General features: G+C 33.7%; 3 protein-coding genes across 3 annotated transcripts; all 3 read right to left on the bottom strand.

The window, feature by feature from the left end:
* Positions 1-2,397: 2,397 nt before the first annotated feature.
* LOC140177068 (uncharacterized) lies at positions 2,398-3,854 on the bottom strand. Its single transcript, XM_072209482.1, has 5 exons — positions 3,754-3,854; positions 3,273-3,648; positions 3,145-3,185; positions 2,853-2,920; positions 2,398-2,753 (listed from the first exon to the last, which is right to left on the bottom strand). Exons 1-5 carry the CDS (start codon positions 3,852-3,854, stop codon positions 2,398-2,400), a joined length of 942 nt encoding a protein of 313 aa, XP_072065583.1.
* Positions 3,855-6,110: 2,256 nt separating this feature from the next.
* Positions 6,111-10,341, bottom strand: LOC112746579 (cytochrome P450 93A3). Its single transcript, XM_025794955.3, has 3 exons — positions 9,789-10,341; positions 7,945-8,375; positions 6,111-6,944 (listed from the first exon to the last, which is right to left on the bottom strand). The coding sequence occupies exons 1-3, from the start codon at positions 10,273-10,275 to the stop codon at positions 6,306-6,308; spliced, it is 1,557 nt and encodes a 518-aa protein (XP_025650740.1). The 5' UTR covers positions 10,276-10,341; the 3' UTR covers positions 6,111-6,305.
* Positions 10,342-24,383: 14,042 nt separating this feature from the next.
* On the bottom strand, positions 24,384-26,501 carry LOC112726395 (protein FAR1-RELATED SEQUENCE 5-like). Its single transcript, XM_025775766.1, has 7 exons — positions 26,469-26,501; positions 26,092-26,151; positions 25,936-25,988; positions 25,253-25,843; positions 24,765-25,165; positions 24,606-24,640; positions 24,384-24,515 (listed from the first exon to the last, which is right to left on the bottom strand). Exons 1-7 carry the CDS (start codon positions 26,499-26,501, stop codon positions 24,384-24,386), a joined length of 1,305 nt encoding a protein of 434 aa, XP_025631551.1.
* Positions 26,502-26,727: the final 226 nt, after the last annotated feature.

The following is a 26,727-nucleotide window of genomic DNA, read 5'->3' as shown; positions in this document are numbered from 1 at the left end:
CCCTAAATCAAGCACAAGATAAACCCTACAAATGGGGTTTATCAAACTCCACAGTTTTTCGCTTGCAAATAGGTAACAATACGTTACATTTACCCGGTATCTTCATATTTAGAATCCAATTGCGTTAATGAGATAAGTCATATTAGGTGGTGCAACTAGGAGGGTGGAGACCGAGTCTATAGATATCTTAAGCTTGCTCATTTTAGGAAGGTTTCATATTTAGAATCCAATTGTGTTAATGAGATAAGTCATATTAGGTGGTGCAACTAGGAGGGTGGAGACCGAGTCTATAGATATCTTAAGCTTGCTCATTTTAGGAAGGCCTTGGATGATCTTCAGGAAGACTAGCTGTGTTTTCATTAAAGTAGTATTTGTTTCAAGTTTAGTGATATTGTTATTTGGATTGTAATTATTTGTTTGCTTTATTGTTCCCAGTTTGTGTGGGTTGCATATGCTGTTGATCGCGTTGATCCGGACATAATTCCTGTAGACATCTACTTGCACTTGGTTATTTAGAGTGCTACGGTGCCGTTGGTATCTTTTAAATGTATTGAATTGCAATCGACAGGTTTAGACAACAGTTTGGTTTCATTCAGGGAGTTCCTCATTAGGAACAGAATCTAAACAAGGCACACGGAGAAGTCTTGACTGATTCTAAGAATCTTAACTGGGCCACAGCCACGACTCATTCATTTTGGGTGATGCAGTGGGCAAACAGGTATAATTACTTTCTTACTGAGCTTTCCATGGCTCCACAGCATCCCTTAGATATTTACATGTATTGGTACTGTTTAAAATATGGCAATTACTTGAACTTGTCGGATCTTGCGGTTCAAGAGGATGTTGAGGGTAATCAGATTATGGATGACAACAATCAAAAGCATGAGCCACAGTCACCGCCACCTCCACCTCCACCTCTACCTCCACCTCCACAAGAACAACCTCAGTCTTCAAGTCAATATGTACCTCAAACACAGTGTACCCCGTCGTTCCCAATACATCAGCAGTATTGGAGTACGCCACAGTTTGACTCAGGGGACGGAGCTTTTTTTAGCCAGTTTCTTGGGTTCATGGCTTCAGATGCCGGCCAAGCATAATATGGCCATCAGCCTGATTTCATGGCGGGTAGGTATTCCTTCGACGTGAGGCATCCATGTCGCATTTCCTCGGGTGGTTTTGGAGGGTTGGTATCTGGTGATTCTAGAAGGAGTGACGGTGGTCGAAGAATTCTTAATAGTCAAAACCCTCACCGTGTTTCGATGACTCTGATTGAAGAAAATACTAAGACATTTGAGCATGAGACCGATGAGTATCTAGTGGATGAACCAGATGACAAGGACATGGAGGAGGATGAAGATGAGGAGATGGACGAGGATGAAGAATCCCGTAATGATGCAGGTCTTATTATTGCTTTACTTGATTATATTATATACTTGTTTGGTCAATTCAGATGATTATATTCATGTATGGTATCTTAGTTAGGATTGATTGTATTATATACTTGCATGGTCTGATTAATTAGGATGGTCTAATTATATTATATATAGGTGACGCATGTACTCCAGATGAGACAGGCAAAGGCTACAATCTCAGGATTGATCCGCCGCGTCGTAGCGCTAGTCAATACACTCTATCTGTGTTCAAAAAGGCTGCCAAGAAATGCAAGAATCTTATGAAAGGTGTAAAGTGGGCAACGAAAAAGTAGTTGTGGTGTAGTTAGTTTTCTCTATGTATCAATTATCATTCCCAAGTATCAATTCACTATTCTATGTATGAGTTAACTTTCCTAAGTACTTTGCATGTGATGGAATATTTGGACAAGTTATAATGTTTCGAATATTGTAAAATGTATGGACAGAATCTAAAGTCGGATATTTCATAGAGTACGTAGACATAAGTTACAATGTTTCAAATATCATAAAATATAAATCTACTGCGCATTATTGTCGGCACCTGAACCACCTTCCTGGCGGCATCTACTACGACTATGTCCCTCAGCCCCACATTGCCTACATCGCCTAGGACGACGTAACATTCGCGTGTCAATCTCATTCAAGAAGCGCGTCATCCTGGGGCGACCTTTGGTAACGCATCTCAGGTACGAATTCGGTACGAATCGAGGACCGTTGTAAGAAGGCCACGTAGTAGGATTTCCGAGTGGCCTAAACCTAGCTCGATAAACCCGTCTAAATTGGTCCATCTTATAAACTTCATGCACATACGCTTGCCAATCTAGTCGTTGATTTGCACAACATGCAAACACATGTCGACAAGGAATCCAGTCTACCTAAAACTCACCACAGTCACATCGTTGACGACGGAGTCGACAGCATACTCTAGTCCACTTGGCATCTCACGCACTTCAAAGACCTCATTCTGCCTATCGAGGCAATTAACCTAGATATTTCCTGCTACACGTTGATTTGCATGCAATCTAGATGTCACAAGCTCAGAAAAAATATGGCCAGCATTAATTTGAGTCTCCGCCTCGACTCTTTTCCAAGTGAACAACTCATTAAGTCTGTAGAATATTGCTTTCACAAGTGCAGTGATGGGAAGATTGCGTGCACCCTTCAAGGCTGAGTTGATGCATTCCACTAGATTTGTCGTCATATGACCCCATCGGTAACTACCGTCGAATGCCAACGCATACTGTTCGGGGGGAATACGGTTTAACCAGTTAGTGTAAGCCTCGTCCCGCTCTCGTAAACGCTGATAATGCACTTCATACTCGCGAACCGTCCTCGAATATCCTGCACAATATTAGATACCAAATAGGAAAAAATAAGGATGACAAACACTAGGTTGGTGGCAACTTTGTTAATAACGAACTTTGAATTACTTAATGTTACCTATATTGACAACAAGCTTTTGCAGGTACGGTGCCTTGAATTTCTTCAGAAAGTTCGACTCTATATACCTGATGCAAAACATGTGAAAAGTTATAGGAGGTGATCAAGCTCCGTTACTGCGTGCCACAGCTGCATTTATGGAGTCTGATAGCAGTCCTACACCATCCCAGTCACAACATGTTGTCTCAGGTTACTAAGAAAAAAGTGCCACGCATCAGAAGTCTCTCCCTCCACAATAGCAAATGCAATTAGGACGATATTGTTGTTACCATCCTATGAAACGGCCACTAACAGGCAACCCTTATACTTTCCGTACAAGTGAGTCACATCCACCTAGACAATTGGCTTACAATATCTGAATACTCTAATGCAGGGGTAATAGCTCCAAAAGACTCGATGCAATATCCGGATATCACTTACCAAATCATCGCCTTGATATGCAGGCATAGTCTCAAAATGGACGACAGCTGATGGCTCTTTATGACACATGTCCTCCAACCATATGGGCAATGCTTCGTACGATGCTTCCCAACCTCTAAATATTTTTTCTACTGAATTTTGCTTAGTCAACCAAGCTTTTCGATAACTAACCGTGTAGTTGAACTTCGATAGCACTTCTGCAATAACTAATTTTACCTTTAACGAGGGGTCAGCCTCAACTAACGACTTTATGACTTCTGCAATTGTATTCGAATCCAGCTTCGAATAATCCTGAGAAATGGTGGCTCTAGTACAAGTATGGCTGTCGTTATACCTCCTTATAACCCAACAGTACTTTCTGTTGATCATGCTAACTCTGATAAGCCAATCACACCCTGACCCGTACTGTGTACACTTGGCAGAAAATGTCAATGACTCCGACTCATACACTCGGTAGTCTATACTTCTTCAGAGGGTATACTCTTTCATCGCCTTAATAACAGCTTCCCTAGAACTGAATTCCATCCCCACGGCGAATTCACCATCTGCGACAATAGGAGTTTCTACCACGACGTCAGCCATACCATAAGTATTTAATACACGATTATTTAATGACCAAAATTAAAAGTAAATCAGTACTCACAACATCAATAATTATATAAATAAACTTTACATTAGGTTATTATCTCAATCTTAATAAAATAAAAACATAAACACATTAATAAATACTGATTAATAAATACAAATTAACTAAATAACTAAAAATAAATACTAATCAACTAAATAACTTCATAAATTCTAACATAAATACTAATTAATAAATACTAATTAACTAAATAACTAAATAAATACTGATTCCAAAATACTAATTAACTAAAAATATTATTATCTTAAACTTGACTAAATAAACACTTTTACAAATGCTAATTGAGTATATTTTCACAAGTCACTTAACTATTTGGTCCATCGATCAATATCAACTATTACAATATTCTAATCCTTCTTATAAATATACGCAATTACGTACTTGCACTCATATATTTCAGAAACTCCAGAGCATGTATGACTTCCAAATCCAAAACTCGCATGAAAGATGGCTCCTCAAACGGCACTTCGTTTGTGAGTGCATTTGCCACGTCTGTCACATTCGGAGCCACAGTGCCGTCACCTTGATCTTCATCTCCGTTTGGACTAACAACTTAATTTCTTTCGAACTCTTCCACACTGTCACTATTGTAATATTTCCGTAAAATATTTCGGTTGGCCTCAGATTGTTCGAATTCAATGTACAACTCAATGAACGAGATTTGAGCACGGCTTTCAATATACATTGAAAACATCTCTTGCATACTCGCTTCGTTTGTTATATATTTGGTTTGAAATTGAACGAATCCACCAAATACTGGTACGGAATATCTGTATAAAATATATGATATTTTTCTTGACATCTCCGAATCTATCTTCTCATAAATCACACATTTAAACTCTTCAAATGAGATTGTGAATGGAATAACAACATCTAAGGGATCTTCACAAATAAATTTTACCCCTTCAGATGTTTGCAACAAAATCTGACCAAAATAATATGCTTTCAAAAAGACTTTATCATTCATTTCTCTCACTCACTTAAACAGAAACAGAAACTTCACTATCAAATTTTTTTCCTTCAAAGCCAACAAGAGAGACACAGGAGCATAAGAAAGAAGAAGACCAAGTCAAAGAAGATGAAGAAGATTGGATCTGAGCTGTTTATGCGTTACACACCTTCATACATACATACATATATATATATATATATATAACTCGGACCCAGCGATTTGTTTAAGCTAATTCAAAAATAACATATAATAATAAAATCGGACCCTCGATTTCATTCACCGAAAATAAAAAAAATTAATTCATATACAACACGGACCCTATGATTAGCTTCATCAAAAATTCAAATCTTCCCTCTATGAAAACGGATCTTTCGATTTGCTTTCAATATTTTTTCCCCAAAGAAATCGGATGGTCTGACTTTTTCACAATAAATCTAAGCAAAAACTGTCCCACAAATTAATCTAGCACCTCTAACATCTATAACTACGCAAACACATTCACAACTTCCATAACAAAAAAAAATGAGCCACCATTTAAATCGTAAATATTTATATATAAGAGGTGAACGACTTAATAATATTAAATCAAATAAAGTTTAATATTATATTAGAATTGAGATTAAACAGATTTAATTTTATTAAAAAAAACTTACTTAAGAAGCGAGAATTATCTCATATTTGATACTTCTAAAAATTATTTATAAATTATATTGTAGAGATGTGAGATTTATAATATACAACATAATTAAATTTTTATTATTACGCCCTAATAAAGCCACCTAGTAGTAACTAGTAAGTTGTTTTTGATATCTTTTGTCTTCATGTTTATATGATTGTTGTCACTAACAATTGCTCCCTCCGTTAGGACACTCATCCATCAGGTGGACCAAAAAAAAAAAGAAAAAAAGAAAAGAAAAATGGGACAACAACATTATAATAGACTCGCAAAATGATTTACATATAAGTTTTAACTGTGTTTTTTATTTCAAAGAATAATATTTGTACATCTAAATTAGTGTTTTATTTTTAAGTACATAATAATTTACAATCATTAGTTAAGCAATATGATTTCTAATCATTCTTAGTTATTTTAATCCTTCTCGCCTATAAATTTGAGTTATTTTTTCCTTTCTTTTAAATAAATTTAAATTCCCAAAATAACAATACTCTTTAATTTCTCACCCACATACACTTTTTCTGTTCATCCTTAGATTTAATTATTAGTATCTAAATAAACACAAACTTGAATATTGGTTCAAATCAGATAAATTATTTTTTGTTTACATTTTCTCCTTGGCTAACATATGAGAAGAGCATATTGAACTCTATTTTATTGCACACTAGACTACATACATTTCACAATTTCTTTAACATTTTAGGTAAGTCCACATATACTTTATTCACTAATAATCAAGATACAGAAACTAAATATTATCTAATCAAATGAAAACCGAGTCTTCTCAAAAGGAGAGAGTCTAACCACAGGAATACACAACAAGGGATGTGCCCTAGGAAGTGCCATTCCAGGCCCTTCCTCCATATCAACAATCCCATTATTACCCTTCCATTCAAAGCACTGAATCATAGCAGCCAACGTTGTATGAACAACATTCAAAGCCAATGCAGCACCAGGACAACTCCTTCTCCCAGCACCAAACGACAACAACTCAAAATTCTGTCCCTTCAAATCCAACTCACTCTCTCCCTCTTCATTCATGAACCTCTCTGGCATGAACTCGAGTGGGTCCTTCCAGTAACTTGGGTCCCTCCCAATACTCCAAACATTCACAAACACAGTGGTTTTTGATGGAATATGGTATCCATTAACGTTGCAATCTTCAGTTGATTGTCTCACAATTAAGGGTCCAGTTGGGTGAAGCCTCATTGTTTCTTTTACTACGGATTGAAGATAGGGAAGATTTTGAATATCTGATTCCTCTACCAATCTGTTCTTACCAACTATTGAATCGATTTCTTCTCTTGCCTTTGACATCATTTCTGGGTGGTTTATTAACTCAGATAATGCCCATTCTATTGTAACTGCCGATGTCTCTGTTCCAGCACCAATCATGTTCTGCCAAATGTTTTGATCAATTACTTCAATTAATTTTCCACTTTAGTATATTAAAGCATCATATACACATGATCTGTTCCACTTTAATACATGAATTGCGTTATTTGTGTATATGATCATGTGCACGACACAATATTTACCATTTGATGAGATATAGAATTTACATTATTGGAGTAATCTCCACACCCAATTAGTATAAGATAAACACTCACCTGCAGTTATTTTTAGGTAAAGTTAATATTTAAAAATTATTAGATAATTTAAAAAATTTAATTAAATTATAATTTAACCATTCATAACTATTAACTTTATACAAGGACAATTAGCTATGAATTTTTAACTTATTATAAGTTAAAAGGCTAATTATTTGGGTTATTATTGTATTAAGAAAGAATGCGAAATTAGATGATTGTTGACTAAAAAATAGAGTTGATTTTCATTTTTTTTCTAAATAATATGTAAGTTAACATAATATTTTATGTAAAAATATATGTCTTTCTATTTATTTTGTTAACATTTTCCTATGTATTTTTAATGTTTTCAAGATAATATATTATAATTTAGAATAAACACCCTAATTTAGTACTCAAAGAATTTCATATCGAATATTTTAATTTTTAATAAATTTTTATTTTTTTAAAATTTTCAAAAATTAATTTTATCAAAAAATTAATTTATGTATTATTTTGATGGAAGAGTAATTATTTGGCTTATAGTAATATTTTTCTAAAAATTACTTGTCTTACAATAAAAATAAAACTTTTTAAAATTTTATTTGTCTAATACACATATTAAAAATTTTATTAAAAGTGATAGAGGGATTAATTTATCTAATGAGAATAAGTTTTGGAGGATTTTAAAAAATTAAATTTATTGGTTGAACAAAAATGTCCCCGATTTAAATATTTACTCTATAATTTAATATATATTACTATATAGAGTGTATAAAAAATATAATAGAAGTAACATTTTTTTAGTGAAAATATCTATTGTTACTTACCATAATGAAGGCTTTAATATTTTCTCTTGTTAATCTAATCTCAGAACTTTGATCAGCATAGATATCAAGCAAAACATCAAGCAAATCCTTCACTACTGCTTCATCTCCAATAGTCTTTCTATTCCTTCTTGCATCTTGATGCTCCTTCATGATCCTCTCCATTATAGCATCATACCTACTCCTAACACTCTCAAGCCTCTTTCCAAACCCTTGCAAATCAAACATCTTCACAAACCAGAACATGTCTCCCAAGTTGAACTTGCCACCAAGCTCAGTCATCTCCTTCACAAGCTCAATGAGTTGGTGGCCTTCACCTCCAACATCACAACACCTCCTTCTCAAAGCCATCCTTGTGATTATGTTGTTTGCAACCATAGCTAGCTCTGACCCAACATTCACCTCTTCTCTCATCTCTGCCTTTTTCATCATACCTATGTTACACAAATATGAATACAACATTGTTGAATGGTGCTTACTCTTACATAGTCAAAGTGTAACGAGAATACACACAAGGAATAAAAATAAATTACATGTGTTGTGAATTCTATTTTCTAAAAAATTATATTTAAATACATATAAAATATAATTATTATATATTCTTTATTTTTGTATTCTATGGTTGTGAGGAAGGAGGCAATATGGTCCCCTAATTTTAATATTTTTTCATATATATCATATACAAACTTTATTTTAATTTCTTAAATTTTTTATTTTTGTCTTATTTTATTATAAAATTAATTTTTAGCCCTTTTCTAATATTCCATCTACTTCCACCCGCCAATTTGAATATTGTCCTTATTGAATATCATATGGTACGATCTATGTATTATTTAGTGGTTAAAATAATAAGATAGAAATAAAAACGCAAATTTAAAACTAAAATTAAAGAGTACAACAAGACATTTTATAATGTGCTCTAATATACAAATTTTTGCATCTTATATTTTATAAGATTATGCTTGATTTCATAAGATATGAATAGAAAGATATAAATACAGAAATATATTTGAACATAGAGATAGGTATGCATGTCATGTTGTGTCTAATCATGACTCAAATTTTATGTATTTAATTTATATACTTTTTAAAACCTACAATAGAGATGACATACAACTTTTTTTTCTACTTTTTATTACTCTATATTTGTATTCTGTTTTTGAAAGTAAATGCATACTATGGATTGAAGAAAAAAGAAACATTTTTTTTCTCTCTCCCTTTATATTTATGTCTTATCTTAACTATATAGTATATAACATAGGTTAAATAAATTTTATAAAAAATCGGTCACGAATTTAAAAATATTGGAATAATGGTATTTAACACAAATATGAGTAATGTCATGAATTAACTTTTTTCAGTTAACATTAATAAAATATTTTAAAATTATTTTAATTTATCTTAAATTCTAAATATTAAGTCATAAATTTTTAATCTTAAACTCTCAATTATAAACATTAAATTCTAAAAAATATGAGAAATGTTAGAATTAAAAATGACAAACTAAAAGTCATTTTTTTATATTTTATCTACAAATATTAGAGTAAATAACATTTACCCAAAAAATAAAGTGATTTTTCACAATTTAAAATTTTTAATTAGTCTCCAATCATTTAAATAATTAATCTAATCCGTCTTAACTATTATTCAAATAATTGGATTAAGTAGTTTCTATAAATGGTGACCTACTGATATATCAGTAATTACTTTTAGATCAATTATTTAACTGATTAGAGACTAAATAGCACTTTTTGAATTGTAGAAGACGGTTTTGTCATTCGAATCAATGGCCAGAAATTGAAAAAACATTTACTCCCAATATAATATTAGAAATAAAGTATATGAACCTGTCAAGAATAGCCTTATTTCCTGAGCTCTGATGGGAAGGTGCTGTTGGAGTATACGGCCACCAAGGAGTTCAGTCATACAAAGCTTCTTCATGAACCTCCAATAAGGTCCATAAGGTGCCAAAACAAAATCCGAGGAACCATATGTGATGTAATCAAGGTTGGTCCTCTTAGGTCGGTTCAAGAAGCATGTTTCATGGGTTTTGAGGCATTGCCTTGCCATTTCAGGTGAAGAAACAAGGACACAAGCCTTTGAACCAAACAAGAGATAAACCAAAGGGCCATAACGTGTCGAGATCTTATGAAATGATTGGTGAGGAAGCTTCCTTAGAAGGTAGAGATGTCCTATGATTGGAAGGGCTATAGGGCTTCGTGGAAGGTTTCGTGACCCGTTATTTATGCCATGTTTGCTGAAGATTACTCTTAGAAACAAGGTTGAGGCTACCCAAATGAGAAGTAATAGGGAATAGGTACCAAAATCAGCCATTGATGTTTGAAATTCAAATGTGTATGTGAGCCAAGAACCTACAGTTTTAGCTATTCTTATATAGTGGCCAACTAGAGCTATTACAACATTTTGAACATTTTTTAAATGATTTATGTTAGATGCCGTTAATTATATGCATTTCATTCATTAATGATTTGAGAGGAATGTTAGGATTAACAAATTTTGTAATTTATAATCATCGATTAATTATTATTAGTATTTTTAATGATGTAATATTATATTTAATGGTATAAAGTTGTTTATTTTTTTTATTAAGTATTAGTCAAATTTTAATAAAATAGCTGACTTTATAGACTTTGTCATGATGTAATTGGATAACAAACTAAATTAAACAAAGCTTATCTATTTAATGAAGCCAATCTCTTATTTGTGTGTTAGAGCTTTTATTTATTTATTTATTTATATGATACTCAAGAATTAAGTACAAGACTTCCAATAAAGCATACTATGTATACTCCAATTAATTATGTGTTTATACTATGTATGTGATTGGGTTAATGATCAAAATATCTATAAAATAAAAAAATATTATGTACATCTTAAAATTTAGTTATTATTTATTTGTGTATAAATAAATATATTATTTAATTTATTTTTAATGTATATTTTATATTATTTTATTCGAATAACTGATTTAATAACTAAATTTTAGTGTATACATCACACTATGATAAAATATAACACATCACTAAATTTAGTATCACCTCTCAATTTAAATAGTCTACAAAACATATTAAGATAAGTTAAGTGGGTGATTTTCTTAACATTTTTTTTACTAAAGATAGAAAGATTCGAACTCACAATTTTTAAGTGTATAAGCTAACACTTACATTGTATAGTAAAAGTGATTTTTTTTAACAATAAAAAATTTAAAATGTATTGTTTTAAAGTTATAATTGAAACATATATATTTAAAATATTAAAAATAAAATTAAAATAATTAAACATTAAAAGTATATTGAATTTTTTAAAAAATAGAAAGAAAAAAAACATACTTTACAGTTATATATACTTGATTAAATTTGGTACTTGGGATATATACTTGATTAAATTTGGTACTTGGGATATGATAAGGCCTTAATGTGTAGTTAGCTTGTAAATTAAAATTAATTAGAATGAGATTCGCGCAATGCGCGGACGGTAAATTAATAATAGTATATAATAAATATTAAAAATGGTTATGTCTTATAAAATTAAATTAAATATGTGTAACTAAAGTTAAATTTAAAAGGTGTTTTCTTTAAAATAATTTGTAGTACAAAAGATTTGAATGTTCGAGTTGTACAAAGTGATATTTTTATTTGGTGATTTGATTTTTGTATTTGTTTTAGTTGATAAACTTAGTCTTCTTATGTGGCGCTCATTCTCCTTTTTCTTTATTGGTTATTGTTAAAATTATTGTTTTCTTCTTTCTATCGTAGGTTCTTGTGAATGGATGTTATTTATGAATTGTTGAGTTGTATGCACTTTCTATTATGTTGTTTGTTCCATCTTTGCATGTATATTTTTCTTCTAAAGATGTGTCTTGAATTTATATGATTTTCTTTCTTCTTAATCTCTTGATGTAGTTTTTCAATGACATCTACAATAAAAAAACAAAAATGTGTAGATTTTTTTTGAATAAATTATTTTTAATAAGAATAATTAAAATAGTATAAAATAAAATTACCTATTAGTATTTTTTTTACCCACTCTATCAGACAATGTCTCAAGTGATGCAAATTTAAAATAATTTTAAAAAATGTTCAAAATTAGATCTTTAATTTCTTTTACAGTTGTGAGTAAAAAGTTTGCTTTCATTATATCTTTAATTGACCTATACAGATCATTTGCATCTTTTATTTTTAAATTTTTTATAATATAGACTTTTTCTTCTTGTAACAATTGTTTGAATTTGTTCATCATATTTCTCTTCACAATTATATAAATATGTGTTCTCCGCAGTGTTAATAAATCATAGTTAATAATTAATTAAAAAGGAATAATGAATAGCATATTAAAAGAAGTATAATTTTAACGATATTAAAATACAATTATATATAAAGTATTATAAAATAATATAAAAAGTATAAAAAGCAAAAATAATTTAAGTATTTTTTTCGTAAATTCAATTTAAAAATATAATAAATATGTTTGTTTTGTACCTTTTCATCTAATATAATCATTACTAAGCAAAGCGACTCTTCTTCATTTGTGGGTGTTAATATTTTCCATAGATAAACTACGCGAACTTTGATAAACTAATTGTCTTTTTGTTTGGTAATATTGTCCAAAGAATAATGCTCTATTGAATAAGTTTGAGATGTTGTGTAGTTTAAAAATAAATTTTTCGTGCTAAATTTGATGTCATTTGAAGGAACAGTGATTAAAAACTTATATAAATAATTCAAATAGTATGGAATTTGAATATTTGTAACGTAAAATTTATTATGATTATTAATATTATTATTACATTTGTAATATGAATGTTTATTATATTTAATGAGTTATTTATAGAAATTAACAAATTAATTATTGAAGTTATAAATTTATTGTATTGTTTATAACGGTGAGATATAATAAATATATGGATATGGATTAAATGTCTTTGTAGGTTATACATTTTATTACAAATTTTTGTATATTTTAGTATTTTTTTTGATGATTTGAAAATAATAGTTGATTTAGCTAAAACTGAATGATTAATTCTAATATTTTACCAAATAAATAATGTTACTGACATAGCATTAATAAAAAAAATATTTTAAAAATAATGTAAATAAATTTATGTAGATATTCCTAAAAAATCATGTTATAAAAAAACTCGTGTGCACAAATTCTTCGATCGGTTGGTGATATCTTGCCCACAAAAACGATGTATATATCATGATTCATGGTATATACATACATATACTAAGTAAATAAACATATGTTCAATAATTAGCATTTACCACCTCCAATGTCAAACTAAAGTGGATATGTATGTTCGTGCAGATTAAAAATATGAATTATTGGATAAAAAATATTTTTTGTCCCAATCGTTTTTAAAAAAATTTAAAAATAGTATAAACGTTTAAGTCGAGTTAATTTTAATTTATTCTTAAGATTTAAAATAAATTTTAATTGCAAAACCACCAACACCAACCAAAGCCCAAAAACAACAAACTAGAAAGTAAAGTTGATGAGAGCTTTAGATGCCGGGGAAGTAGTACTGAAGATAGTACGAGGTTGAAATACTAAATTATTTTAGATATACTAAAACTAAAATAACTCTTATTTATAGGAATTAAAATATAAAAATCGATTAAGTATCAAAGCATGAAAGTGATGAATTCTCTAATTCATAATAAATGTAGTGGCCTAACATTTGTTTTTTTTTTTTTTTTGGGAATTCCGTACAAATTAAGAAATATTTTTCCCCTTTTTTGTTTCCTTCCTACTTGTAACTTGTAATAAGCAGTGACGTAGTAGTATAGTGATCCTTTCATTTTTCTTCTTGTTTCTTTTCTGATTTCTGCGTACCTCAGGAAGTCATGTGGTCCTTCATTTCCTCACTACATGGTCCTATCTATGTACGTATATGTCATAAGATAAAACTTCCATTCTTTTCTATACGGACAGGTCTAATAATAAGATTTATGATAGTATTTTTTTGTCGTTTGTAACCTAATATATAGTAAAATAATTTCTGTAATATATAAACCATTATTATTATTATTATTATTATTATTATTATTATTATTATTATTATTATTATTATTATTCTTAATAAACTACCATTTGTACCATAAATTTTGTAAACGTCGATAAAAATACCTATCAAACAAAAAAATTAACGTTGTACCCATAAAAGTTGGATTTTTTTATTTTTTGTTGACCTTTTAATAAAATTCCCAAATTACTCTTTTTATCTTCTTCTCCAAATTCTAAACTTTCACCACCTTCACCCTTCGTCTTCCTCCATTATTGTCAGCCACCAAAAAATTAAAAAGATTAAAAGCTGTAGATTATTATCTATACTATTGTTCAAATATTATGACTTCGTAGATCTGGTGTAGAAAAAAAAAGAAGTTTAAAATTAACAAAAACAAAACATATATTTTGATTTTTTTGGTGTCACTGTGAGAATAAGAGAGGCAGAACCAAGAGCTTTTGGAAAGGAAGGAATGATAGGTCAGAGACAGAAGATGTGATAGCCTCGATCGTATTTATTGCAGAGAAGAAGCTTCGCTGGGAACTCGTCGGAGGAGCAGCGTTTGCAGATGATGTCGTCGTCGAAGGTGGGCTTGAGAGTGTGGGTCCTTCTTCATCCTGCATTCCCTTGGCCATGTCTTCGATCACACTTAGCATGTTCAGAAGCTCATCCTCATCTATGTAGTCCGCCACCATCATCCCTCCTTGTTCGCCAGTACTCAAACTGGAACAATATCCTTCAACATTAACGTTACCACCACCACAATCTTCTAGAGGGTTATGCGGTGGCCTCAGAAGCCTAGCCTGAGCGGCGACGGCATTGTGGCTGTGGCGTGAATATCAGTCCACCAAATGACATGAAGATACTCCAACAATAGCCCTTTTTTTCTACAGATCAACGCCGTTGAGCAGTGTTTGGAGTCACCGTTGAAAAGGAACCATGGCCTCCGGCCTCTTGTCGGCTCTGAACTCTACTACTTGTTGCTGTGGAATAAGAAGAACAACAATATTCAGGTTGAAGAGCTTGAAAAGGGTGTGCTTTATGGTGTATATTGCAACAACAACAATTTTCTGAGTATTGTTGTTGCATCCGAAGAAGAAGGAAACAACAAGGGTAATGATGTTAAAATTGATTTGGATTTAGATTTGGAAAACAAATTGAGATCGGAAAAAGAGAGATGGAGGTTGAGGATAAAGATTGGAGGAAGACATCAGGTGCTAGGGTCTCGACGGGATGATGGCTAGCGGTGGCATAGGGAGACGAATGGTGAGGGTTGTAAAATTCAGAAATTGGGGAAGATGATAGAAGGGATAATTTGGAAATTTTATTAAAAAGTTAACAAAAAATCAAGGTTTGGGTATTATTGGCACACGGAACCCATCTTTCATAGTACAACATTAGTTTTCTTGTTTGATGGGTACTTTTGTCAGCGTTGCAAAATTTATGGGTATAAATGGTAGTTTATTCAAAAGACCGGCTAGGTAAAGTTCGAATATAACTGCCCTATAAATCGGTCAACTAAGTATAAGGGAGAATAATGTATACAATGAACAATGTGAATAACGATTTAAAAAGGAAAGATAAATTTAAAAAGAAAAGTATAGGTAGATAATGAAATGGGAGATGCTAGGGAGACAATGACTTTGGTGAAAAATATGAATAACGGGCCTTAATAATTAGCCCAATTAGATTAATAACATAGGTATACTCGTAAACACCCCCTATCTTAAATCCTACTTTTAATTATCTTAATTAATACCATTGTAATCATCCATCCACTCCCCCTTTCTTTGACCCAACAGTCAAAACCTTTCCCCTTCCCTAACTTTCGAACACCCTTCAGGAAAGGAAACGTTAGCCTTCCCTCACTGCTATTTCGAACGGCATTGATGAAGGAGGACCTTCCCTCATTAGTCGCTCCTTTTTTGCTGCTACCCGTAGTTCATCCTGCCAATCGTCGTACCGAGCATCCGCCAGCGCCTCCATTGCGAAGACCACTAGTAGCATAGGAGAATCCCTGGCCCCGTCGAGTGGAAGTCACCCAGAAACCACCGGCGTTGGCCTCTAACCGCAGTCTCCCTAGGTTGTAGCCGTTGCATGTTGGCATTGGTTGGAGTCATTACTGGGTGCAACAAGAGAAGCTGTGGGGTGTGTTTCTCTTCCCAGATTGAACGTCAGTAAATCGATAACCGTTTATTAGGACTTGTTTTGGTGATTTAGGTACTTAGAAGTTCAATTTTTTAAGCAGATACGCGTGCAAGGACCTTTTTTAACTTGATTATTTTTAAAACTGCCTATGTACTCTTACTGCACACGACTATGGGTGTTATGCCTTTGTACTCTTACTGCCTATGTACTCTCACTACATTTTAATTCTCATTTTATTCATTAACGTATGGTTGAAAATTTTTTTCAGGTGTTTGCAAGTTGGTTGACAATGTTAAAATTTTTTTTTCATTCCAAAACCTGACCTAAGAGGTTGTCAAAATTTAGAAACTGTTAAATACTCTGATTATGAATATTTGATATAGAAGAGATAGGCTTGAATTGGAATCCTGTTGGTTTATTTTAAGAAAAAATTGTAAGTATAATTTGGGATCTATGGACAATTTTCTAGTATTAGCTAAAATTGTATTTTACTTAATTCTCACATGTCCACTTGCATTTGATCCATTTGATTGGAATGGATATAAGTGAAAGTACTATTGGCGTTGAGTCTAACCGTGCAAAGACTCTATTTACATGTTGATTAGCATATTTGATAACCATCGCAATCAATATTAGGTGTTGTTTTGGTGACTTACGTAATTAGAACTTCAAATTTAATAGCTATGCTTCCAAGGACCTTGTTTAACATTTATTTTTTTTTTAAATTGCTATGTACTCTTACTACACACGACTGTGTGGTGTTATGCTGTTGATTTGATATATTTCTTTTTTAAATTATAGCATGGATAGTAATATCAGATCGTTCATGGATCCTTGGATTAAGGCAAACATGTTTGAAATTCGTTGGAGCCATGCTTGATATTTTAGTATTGTTTTCGTTGTCTGTTTCTGGTTCATTTGATTGATCGTTAATTTCTATAAATTACGGGTGTTCAATTTTGTAAGAAAGGATGGATGAAAAAATGTGATATGATCTACATCATTTAGGTAGTAATTTCTGACATTGCAAATCATTGGAGCCTAGCAAGCTGGCAATATTAGGACTTCTTTTGGTGAACATCTATGCTTCCTAGAACCTTGTTTTACTTGATTTTTTTTAAACTGCCTATATACTCTTACTGCACACGACTGTGGGTGTTATGATGGTGATTTTCATATTTTGTTTTTTTAATTAACAGCATGGATAGTAATATCACGTGGTTCATGGATCCTTGGATTAAAGCAAACATGTTTGAAATTTGATGGAGCCTGTGATTGATATTTTAGTATTCTTTTCTTTATATCTTTCCTGGTTCATTTAATTGACCTTTAATTTCAATTAATTACGGATGTTCAATTTTTACGAAAAGATTGATGCAAAAAATGAGATGGCTTTTAGCGGTGGCTTAAGTAGATATGAGTAAGATTGGTTGTAAAAACTATAGTTGTATCATGTATCATGTCTAGGTATGTATGAATATATAATTATCAATCTTGGATGTTGTAGAGAAATGTTTTAAAATTTAGATAATAATACATAGTTATACAGAAAAAATTTTTGTTTCCTTTTGAGATTTTGCTAAATAATGCGAGCATACTAATATAATATATGAAGGTGAAACAATTTACGTTTTTGAGTTGACCTACAGCAGTTATGAAGGATTTATTTTCTGTTAATAATTTACAATGTTAATAATAATAAGTAATTGTTATCAGTAATTGGGTGGGTTCATTTTGTAATCGGAAGGCCAATTTTTTAACTCATTATGTTATATGGAGCATGTTATGACTAATGTCAGGCTCTTTGCTGTTTACTTGAATTGCGCAGGACGTTTTGTTGGGCTGCCAGTGATTTCTTTTTTTTTTGTTGGCTGTTTTTGCAATTGTAGTCAAATGATAATGTGTGTTTTGTATCAAGACTTATGGTTGAATGTTTCCTGACAGGCAAGAACCTGCTTTGATTTTCACCTGCTGAACAACATTTTAATGGGAAAAAAGGTAAGCAGTGCTTTGTGTTAACAAATGTTTGATTCTTTTTATTTCTAATAACTTGTATTGTGTTGCTTAACAAAAATTAGTGGAGACGCAATGTTCTCCATGCTACATCAATGGGATGATAACCCACTTGCAAGAAATGAATGCCGATGCGAAGCTAGCTGAGATTGATTCTATTGGGTTTGGCTTTGTGAAGCAGATTCCTCACTGGACAGTCAAGCAGACGATAATGATTCAACTGGCTAGAGCTTATGATGTGGAGACAGACACACTTATAGTGGATGTCGGTGACATTCCAGTTAGTTCTGAGTTAATAGGAAGGGCGTTAGGGATACCCTCTAATGGTCAGCTCCTTATATTAAATTGTGAATTTGTTGTCATATATTTTGCTGTGGGTTTTGCTCTTAGGTATGGTTAAATTTATTCTATTTGCTTGTTTCAATATGAAATGTAGGGGCTGACATTCCAAAAATAGAAAAAAAAAATCTGGCTCACCAGGAAATCAAAGAGCAATTTAAAAAGAAGACAACCACTCAGCTGCGCGACTTTGTTTATGCATGTCCTATGGAAACAGAAGAGGATAGGATTAATTTTAGAAGATACTTCATATTGGTGGTCTTAAAGACGTTCCTGTGTCCAACCAGCCAACAAATGATTTCTCCATGGCACATTCTTCCAATTTTGGATGTCTCAGATCCAAGCAAATTTAACTGGGCATAGAAGACATTCAAGTGGCTAGGGAAGGCGATTGAAACACACCAAAATAAGAAGCTTGAAACTTGTGGTGGCTGCATGTTTGCCCTAATGATAAGTTTAATTGTTTATTTAGTTATTTAGCCCACTTGCAGTAATGATGAACTAAGAAACCGTACAATCTTTCCATCTAGCTCTTGTACTTTCAGCGGCTAAGGCATGGGCCACTAGAGCGCTGTCGAGAACCGGAGCCATGGTTGACTGCATGGACTGCATCAGAACTTGAAAAAAAGGCAAACAATGTAATTAATCAGGTACTAGGATGAATGATATATTCTCTATTATAATATAATCAACCTAAGACATTTATTATTTTCTACCTTGGGCTTTTGGATGAGCGTTTCGTAAGCTCAGTTGACCCTTTGATGTTAGGGTCCCATCGGAAAGAGGGCCAAATTTTGAGAGGATCCAAAATTGCGAACCAGGAAGAAGGGGGGAGAATATGCAGCTAAAAAAAAGAGCAGAAAGAGAGAATGCAGGAGTAAAGCGGCTCAAAAGATAATGTGTCCTTTGCAATTTAAAGCACGGGCAACATTAAAGTCATAGGCGTTTAGATTAGAATATAACTTCTGGTGTTTATTTTTAATTGCACAAATGGACTCATGCTCCTATAGAATTTGGATGCTTTATAAGTTCCACAACAGTGTACTTGTATGTCGAACTAATTAAAGTTGGTATGTAGAATTGTCGCTTAATGTACACAGGAATGCAATGAGGCATCTGTTAAAAATATGGACTATAAGAAACCAGTTGAAACACCATCAAAGACATGTGAATCAAAACTTCCTGGAAGCCCTACAGAACCACGAGGGGTGAGTTCATCTTAGTGTCTACATGTGTTGGCATCATAAATTAGTTACTACGATCTACTATTGATGTTTCTTACGAAGTGAATTTTCTGTTATGGTCATAGATTTGTATGCGAGTATATACCATAAATGTTTCTTTCTAAAAGCATGATAATTTTGTGTATATTCCATATTCAAGAAAGCAAGATAGGCACCCGAAGAAAGCTGCTCGTCGTCAGACCCAAATTCGGTAAAGGCAGCCATACAGCACGTGTTGCCGAGACGCGCAAGAAGAGAAGTGCAGTTGTTTCTGACTCCGATGACGACGACCACGTGCCACATGTTATTCCAAAGCGCCGTTTATTTGATCACGCTCAAGCCTGACAGGTGAGCACCTAAATCAGGATGCCGAACAGTTTGATGGGCCGCAATTTGATCCAATTACACCTTCTACAGTAATAGGGCAAGTAACTGAATATGATTTTGACAGGTAAGCTCTATCTCTGTTGTAGATATGTAATGGATATATCTTGATTTACATGTGACTTACATTAGAGTGATAACTGACTTGCCTTATTTTGTTGACTTCGATGCAAAGATTTTGATTTGAACTTCGTGCAGTGTCCAGAAGTCGAGGAGATATTGGTAAAAGTTGAACAGAAGAAATACAGCAATCCTTTGGAAATGGAACCCCTATAGACCGTGATGCCGAATAAGTCACAGTGCTAGACCCCGAGTCCCAAAAGGCCTAGCTTTTCACTGGGCTTTACACAACTTGAGAAGCCACCGATCACACCCCCATCACAGCAGTATATCCAAGTCTTAAGGATGTTAAGTTAGGAGAGGAGAAGGAAGACACGGTCCGAGATTGGATTCTGAACTCTTCCCTCAACGAAGATGAGCTGTTGGCAACCTACGAAGGTAGCCCATATCTTCGGCTATTGAGGAAAGATCTATTAACATTGAAAGCACGTGGTTGGGTTAACAGCAACGTAAGTGCTTAATCTCGATGTTTTAGCTTCACTTATTGCATTCTTCGTACACTTTGTATCATGGTTTTAAATTTTGCACCGCAGATAATTCAATGGATGTGTTACGCATTCAATGATGCATAGTCCGAGAGATTCAAACGTGATTTCTATTGTGTCTATCCAGGCATATTGGTATGAATAATATAATATTTTCACAACTTATTATCGGTACTTTATAACTGACTGATCCTCTTACAACAAGAAACAGTCATGCAACCGCACAACCTCGAATCATTCCATAACGGGCCAGTTACGGTGTATGAGGGCTTGGGTCTAAACTTTAGAGAGGATTCCAAATTCTTTAACAAAGTGGATGCAGCAAAAAGAAAATGGGTGAGACATTGATGTATTTTACATGTTGCATGACACAGCATATTTAGACGAGAATGTAGTTGTCCGTATCAATTAGTATGCATAGTTTGCTAGGTGTTTGTTGCATATGTAATACAATTCTTGATGTTTTTTCTTGATAGACCAGTTGAGTAGCGCTTGTTGAATAGAATTCATCATCATTAGGACGGGGGATGTATTGCCTATTGGTGCCCATAGATCGGGATGATTGTTTCACTTGTGCGGAATTTGATCTATTTGTGCTTCATGGTACACCATACGTTTAATGTTTGACTATGTTGTGACGCGTGAATTTTTGTGACAGTAGTTTATTCCGATGTGTTCAAAAGGACACTGGTGGCTGTATGCATTTGAAGTGGCAAGAAAAATGATTGTGGTAATCGATAGTCTTCATGATGAGGTACCTAATGATGAAAAGAAGAAACTAGATTCATATGCGGTAAGATCAAACACTTCTTTAAGCATTATTAATGAATACATGAACCACTTAAAACATATGCTAAAGAGAGATTGCTGAGTGATTTTCAGGTACGGCTAATTGAAGACATGGCTAAGGTGGCCATCCCGACGTATGACCGGAGTCCAAACGGCCCAGTGTGTACGTATGCCAAAGTCCCCATGCAACCAAACGGGTAAGTAGTTCAAACTAACAAACCCAATAAATGATCATTTCGTTAGTGGGTTTAGCATAACCATTTTATTGATGGCATCAGTTTTACTTGATTATCTAGTTGGGACTGCGGTATCTATGCCATCAAATTCATGGAGACATGGAATGAAGATTGTAACATAGATGAATGGAATGATGTAAGTTAACATGTCGGTCTATGTTTTAGTTGTTTTTACCATCTCATGTTAATTTGAAACATTAAACAACGTGCTGATATCTTTAAACACTACATAGGAAATGCTTCTGTCAATGAGATGTAAGTTGATGTTAGATATTGTCATGGGAGCCCATAATGAATCAATCCAGCTGGTGCGATCTTTGTTGGAGCAGAAAGACGGACGTGTTCGCCGCAAGCGTCAAAGAAACAAGAAAAAGGTGGTAAAATCACCTTTGACAGCACCAAGCACAAGGTCATTAATGTAAAGAGTGAGAGAATTATCTGTGAGGAAGACCCAGAAAAGGAGAATGCGATAGTTGTACTTAGTTTTCAAACAATACTCTCAAATATTCTTAGCTTCTTTTTGTGTCCATGGGTTGGAGTTTTATTACAACAGAGTTGCTACATTATCATGGCAAAATCCATTTATATGGTTTATTTCTATTGCAATACATTTGGTTTCGTTGCATGTAGTTAAAGATTCCTAAAAGCTAAGAGTAAGGAACAACAAAGGTATTAAGCGGATCCATCCACACACAAGGTGAATCACAACTTAAAACTGAAATAACCATCCACCCAACTAATAAATCAAACATCTGTATTTATAAATAACCATATAGAAATAAAATCATCCACCTAATAACAGACAACTCTTAAGTTTTATAAATAAACACCCGAAACCTATAGAAATAACCATCATCTATTCTACTAAGCCGACCATCCGCGATATACTACTAAAATACCATTCGTAATACACTAAAAAATAATTCGCAATCCACACTAAAAAATCATACTGGCACAAATAGAAATAACCATCCACGAACCTGAGCCAGTGAACATCCATATTATAACTATTGTAAGTAATAACATGCAATTTTGAATTCACACTAAAAGTAACCATCCACTCACCTAATGACGCGAACATCCACATTATAAATCCTGTAACTAATCACTTGCCATTCGTAATCCACATTAAAAGTAACCATCCAGTAATATATTAAGGTGAACATCCACATTATAACTCGTGACTTATAACATGCCATTCGTCATACACACTAAATAACCATCCAGAAACAAATAGAAATAACCATCTGCAAACCTACTAAACCGAACATCTGCTTTATTTATCTTAGTTACTAAGACACTCGTTGTATATAAAAAAATAACCATGCACAAGCCTAAGAAATTGAACATCCATACTATATGACATTTAAATAATAAAAAACAAATAGATAATTCGATAAGAAGTAACCATCCAAACACCAGAAAAATAATAATCAATAACCGTAGTAAAGCGAACATCCTAGACATGCCACTCGAAGTTAAAAGCACACAACATCCCAAATTTATTAAATGGTTAAAATACAGATTATACGACATGTATTTATGCAGACAGTATTCTACAACCAGTTAAACGACATCCAGAAAAATATAAACAGGCCAGATACGTGAGTAGCATCAAGATAATGCCATGGAAATACCAATTACATAATTTTCTTATAATAGAAAACCTAAACAAAGAAAATGACCATGAAACATACATATTGAGTTGTATGACCTAACAAAAGGGACCTCTAATATAACATAATGGATACAGTATCATAAACAATCTAGGTATTGTCGAAGGAGTTGAACAGCGACATGAATCCACCAAGTCCTTGCTTAGCAATCTGCTGAGTAGAAGCCTCCGAAGCTTGATTTGCACCAGATTCTACACGATTATCCTGAAACAAACAAGCTCAATCAAAACCAACCCCTATCAACGTAATAAAAGCCGTTGTAAAAGTGAAGTTTAACTTTAATTCCTATACATACCTTGCGTACACTCTTCCGCTTTCTCTGCATGGATTTTCTGATTTGATTTATCCAACTCATATCCTAACCTTTTGCCTTTTGGACGACCCTTAGTGGTTACCTTTGATGGGGCCTGAATGTCCTCTGTGACGAAAACGGTTGAAGGGCATGTGATGATGCTATTGTGTGCAGTAGTGACAGTGTTATTTTGCATCTTGCCACGGTAATCTACTAGCTTGGCCCTTGCATCCTCCAGAACATTGTGCAGCATGTCTGCCTCATCATCACAGTTCATGAATTCCTGTGTAACATTGTAGAAATGTGCTTACAACTCTCTGAATATGTTGTGGCTTTCATTTGAACATCTAACGTCGTGGCTACTCTTAATGTAGGTGTGCTTGCGCTTTATGTTCTTGCTCCAACGAGATAAAACATAGCAGGAAGGCACCTCATTAACTTTGTAAGATGAAAGTACTACAAGACAGTGGCAACATAATATACCTGCACTCTCAAACAAGTTGCAATCACATCGAACCTTGTGTGTTGAACGATCAAAATGGATGTCAAATGTAACATATCGAGTCGTCTCATAGACTAGTATTTCCTCTTTCACTTTTACCCTAGCGGAGTTGCCCTGTTCATCCACGGCACGAATAGTGCAATCAACCTTCTTACCAAACTCGGTTTGGACATCCCTAAACATCTCATTGGTATACTCTTTTTGAATTCATCTCTCGATGGCTGATCTAGTTGAACATGGGATTAGACCTCTCGAGTCTGCAACATCGTCCTCCAGTTCCTTCTGCCCTTTCGTTCCTAGGACATTGTCGAACTCGTGAACAAACTGGACCAAACTAGTCTTACAATTTAAGTATCCACCAAAGAATGAATACATACCCTCACTCCTCTGTGTACTCCTCATGAAAGCCCATAATTAACCATTGAAAACGATAGGCACCCACATGTGTCGGTCCTCAAACAGATCTAAGAAAGAAACAAACCCACCAAAAACAAAACCATGTATAAGAATGTCTTTTCAAAACAGAATACAAGAACACAACAACATCTAAGCACTTTTGGAACATGATTTTCTTAAAAAGACACAAACCTGATAGCCATCTGTTGTGATGTAAGTTGAACTCATCAATGAATTCAGCCCAATGATCTTCGAAATCCTTAACCGACTTAGAGTTCCATATAATGTGTTTCAACTCAGCATTCAACTCTTTAAACCTAGAATAACCTCCAAGCTTGTTGTGTATCTTTTGTGTTATATGCCATATGCACCACCGGTGTCGTGTATTGGGCAGGACCTTCTTAATTGCACCAAACATAGACTTGCATTGGTCTGTGATGATGCCCTTCGGTGTCGTTTCCATGCACTCCAGCCATTGTGTGAACACCCACTCAAAACTCGGATTCTCCTTACTGCCTAGCAGAGCGCAGCTTAGCAAAGTAGACTTACCATGGTAGTTCACACCAATGAAAGCAGCAAACGGCAATCCATGCCTAAAGAACGAACAACTATATTTAGAAACATGAAACTAATAAAAAATAATAAAATAATTAAACAATGTGAACTTAAATACATTTTACCGGTTCGTGCTGTATGTGATATCAAATGAGACCACCTCTCCATAGTATTTATAAGATGCCCTACACCTTGCATCCACCCAAACTGCACTCGTAAACTTGTTATCCTCATTTATATTCACTGTGTAAAAGTAGTTCGGATTCAACTCCTTCATTCGCATGAAGTAGTTCAGCATCTCCTTGATATCTGCGTTGACATTTGTGGATTGGAGTCTTGATGAAATGTAATTCCTAACGTCCTTCTCTGAGAAGCCCAAGTTCGAAGGCCCACCAACCTCATTGGCTAATGCTAGAAAGGTATTGTTGGGTCGAATGCCCGCCTCATCATTAATCTCAATGATACACTTCGCATGCATTGTTAACTCCCTGTTCTCGTGGTAGTGCGCCGCCTTCCTAGTTGAACATGGGTGCGAGTGATTTAGTTCAACCTTTAACAAGACCCAATCATGCTTTTCCCTATCGAACTTTGCATATATTCTTGCTCTGCATCCCACACCTGTCATAGTGTTCTTCCGTATGGGTGCCTTGAAACGAGACGCCCAGAAACCCTCCCGATTGCAATGGATAGATTGGTTGATCGGTTGCTTTGTCATCCTGTCAAAATTTGTGGCCCTTATCTTACTTATGAAACCAACTTTTTTGCATAGGTCGCATAAAAATCCTGGGCCAACTTCAAATGCTCAAACCGCATCCTAACTTTTGGTATTTCATCGTCAGCAAGGCAACTATAGTCTGGTAACTACAAATCAGTTCAAAATAGACATCATTTCAGCCACACGACGATAAATGGTCTATTCAAACATGCAGTTAACGAAAAAACAACAATAAAATAGAGTCTGAACCTCATCAACAAGTTCCGTGTCATCACATTCCAACTCAGTAATTTCCGTACATTCTATGGCCTACAATCAAACATACACAACGTAAGTAGATACTATAATAAAATATCAACTAAATAGATTTTATTAATACTATATCCAAAAATATGATATTAAATTTATTAATATGAATGAATTAAGCTAAAGTGGCACCTAATCAGTTAGTATTGTGTTAATTATTATTTATATAGAGAATGAATAAATCCACCACATATCAAGTATCACTACACAAACTAAAATAGAGTCTTCTACTACCATGTAAAAAGTCTCGTTATTAGCTACTATAATTTTCTTCCATATTTATCCAAACTTGTTAGTGCATGCATGGTTTGATAGCATACAGACGGGATTGTAACAACTTTAGTCACAACCATGTGCAAAATTTTCTTATTTAACACTATACATATATTCAAAACATGTCAGGGTGACCTATTAAAAAGGTATTGTAATAATTGATGGTTTCAGTGGCTAAGAGAAGGGGGGGTTGAATCTTAGCCCCCTTTTTCTGATGCTAACACTTGCTGACCTTCAGAGAAGACTTTTCTATTTTTTCTCGTCACTGGACACGAGCAACTTTGTTTTGTCTCGTCCCTTGCCACG

The sequence above is a fragment of the Arachis hypogaea genome, chromosome 2 (genome assembly GCF_003086295.3).
Source record: "Arachis hypogaea cultivar Tifrunner chromosome 2, arahy.Tifrunner.gnm2.J5K5, whole genome shotgun sequence".
Lineage (NCBI taxonomy): Eukaryota > Viridiplantae > Streptophyta > Magnoliopsida > Fabales > Fabaceae > Arachis > Arachis hypogaea.
Note: the sequence above shows the minus strand (reverse complement) of the source record. Positions and strands in the feature narration are given on the sequence as shown.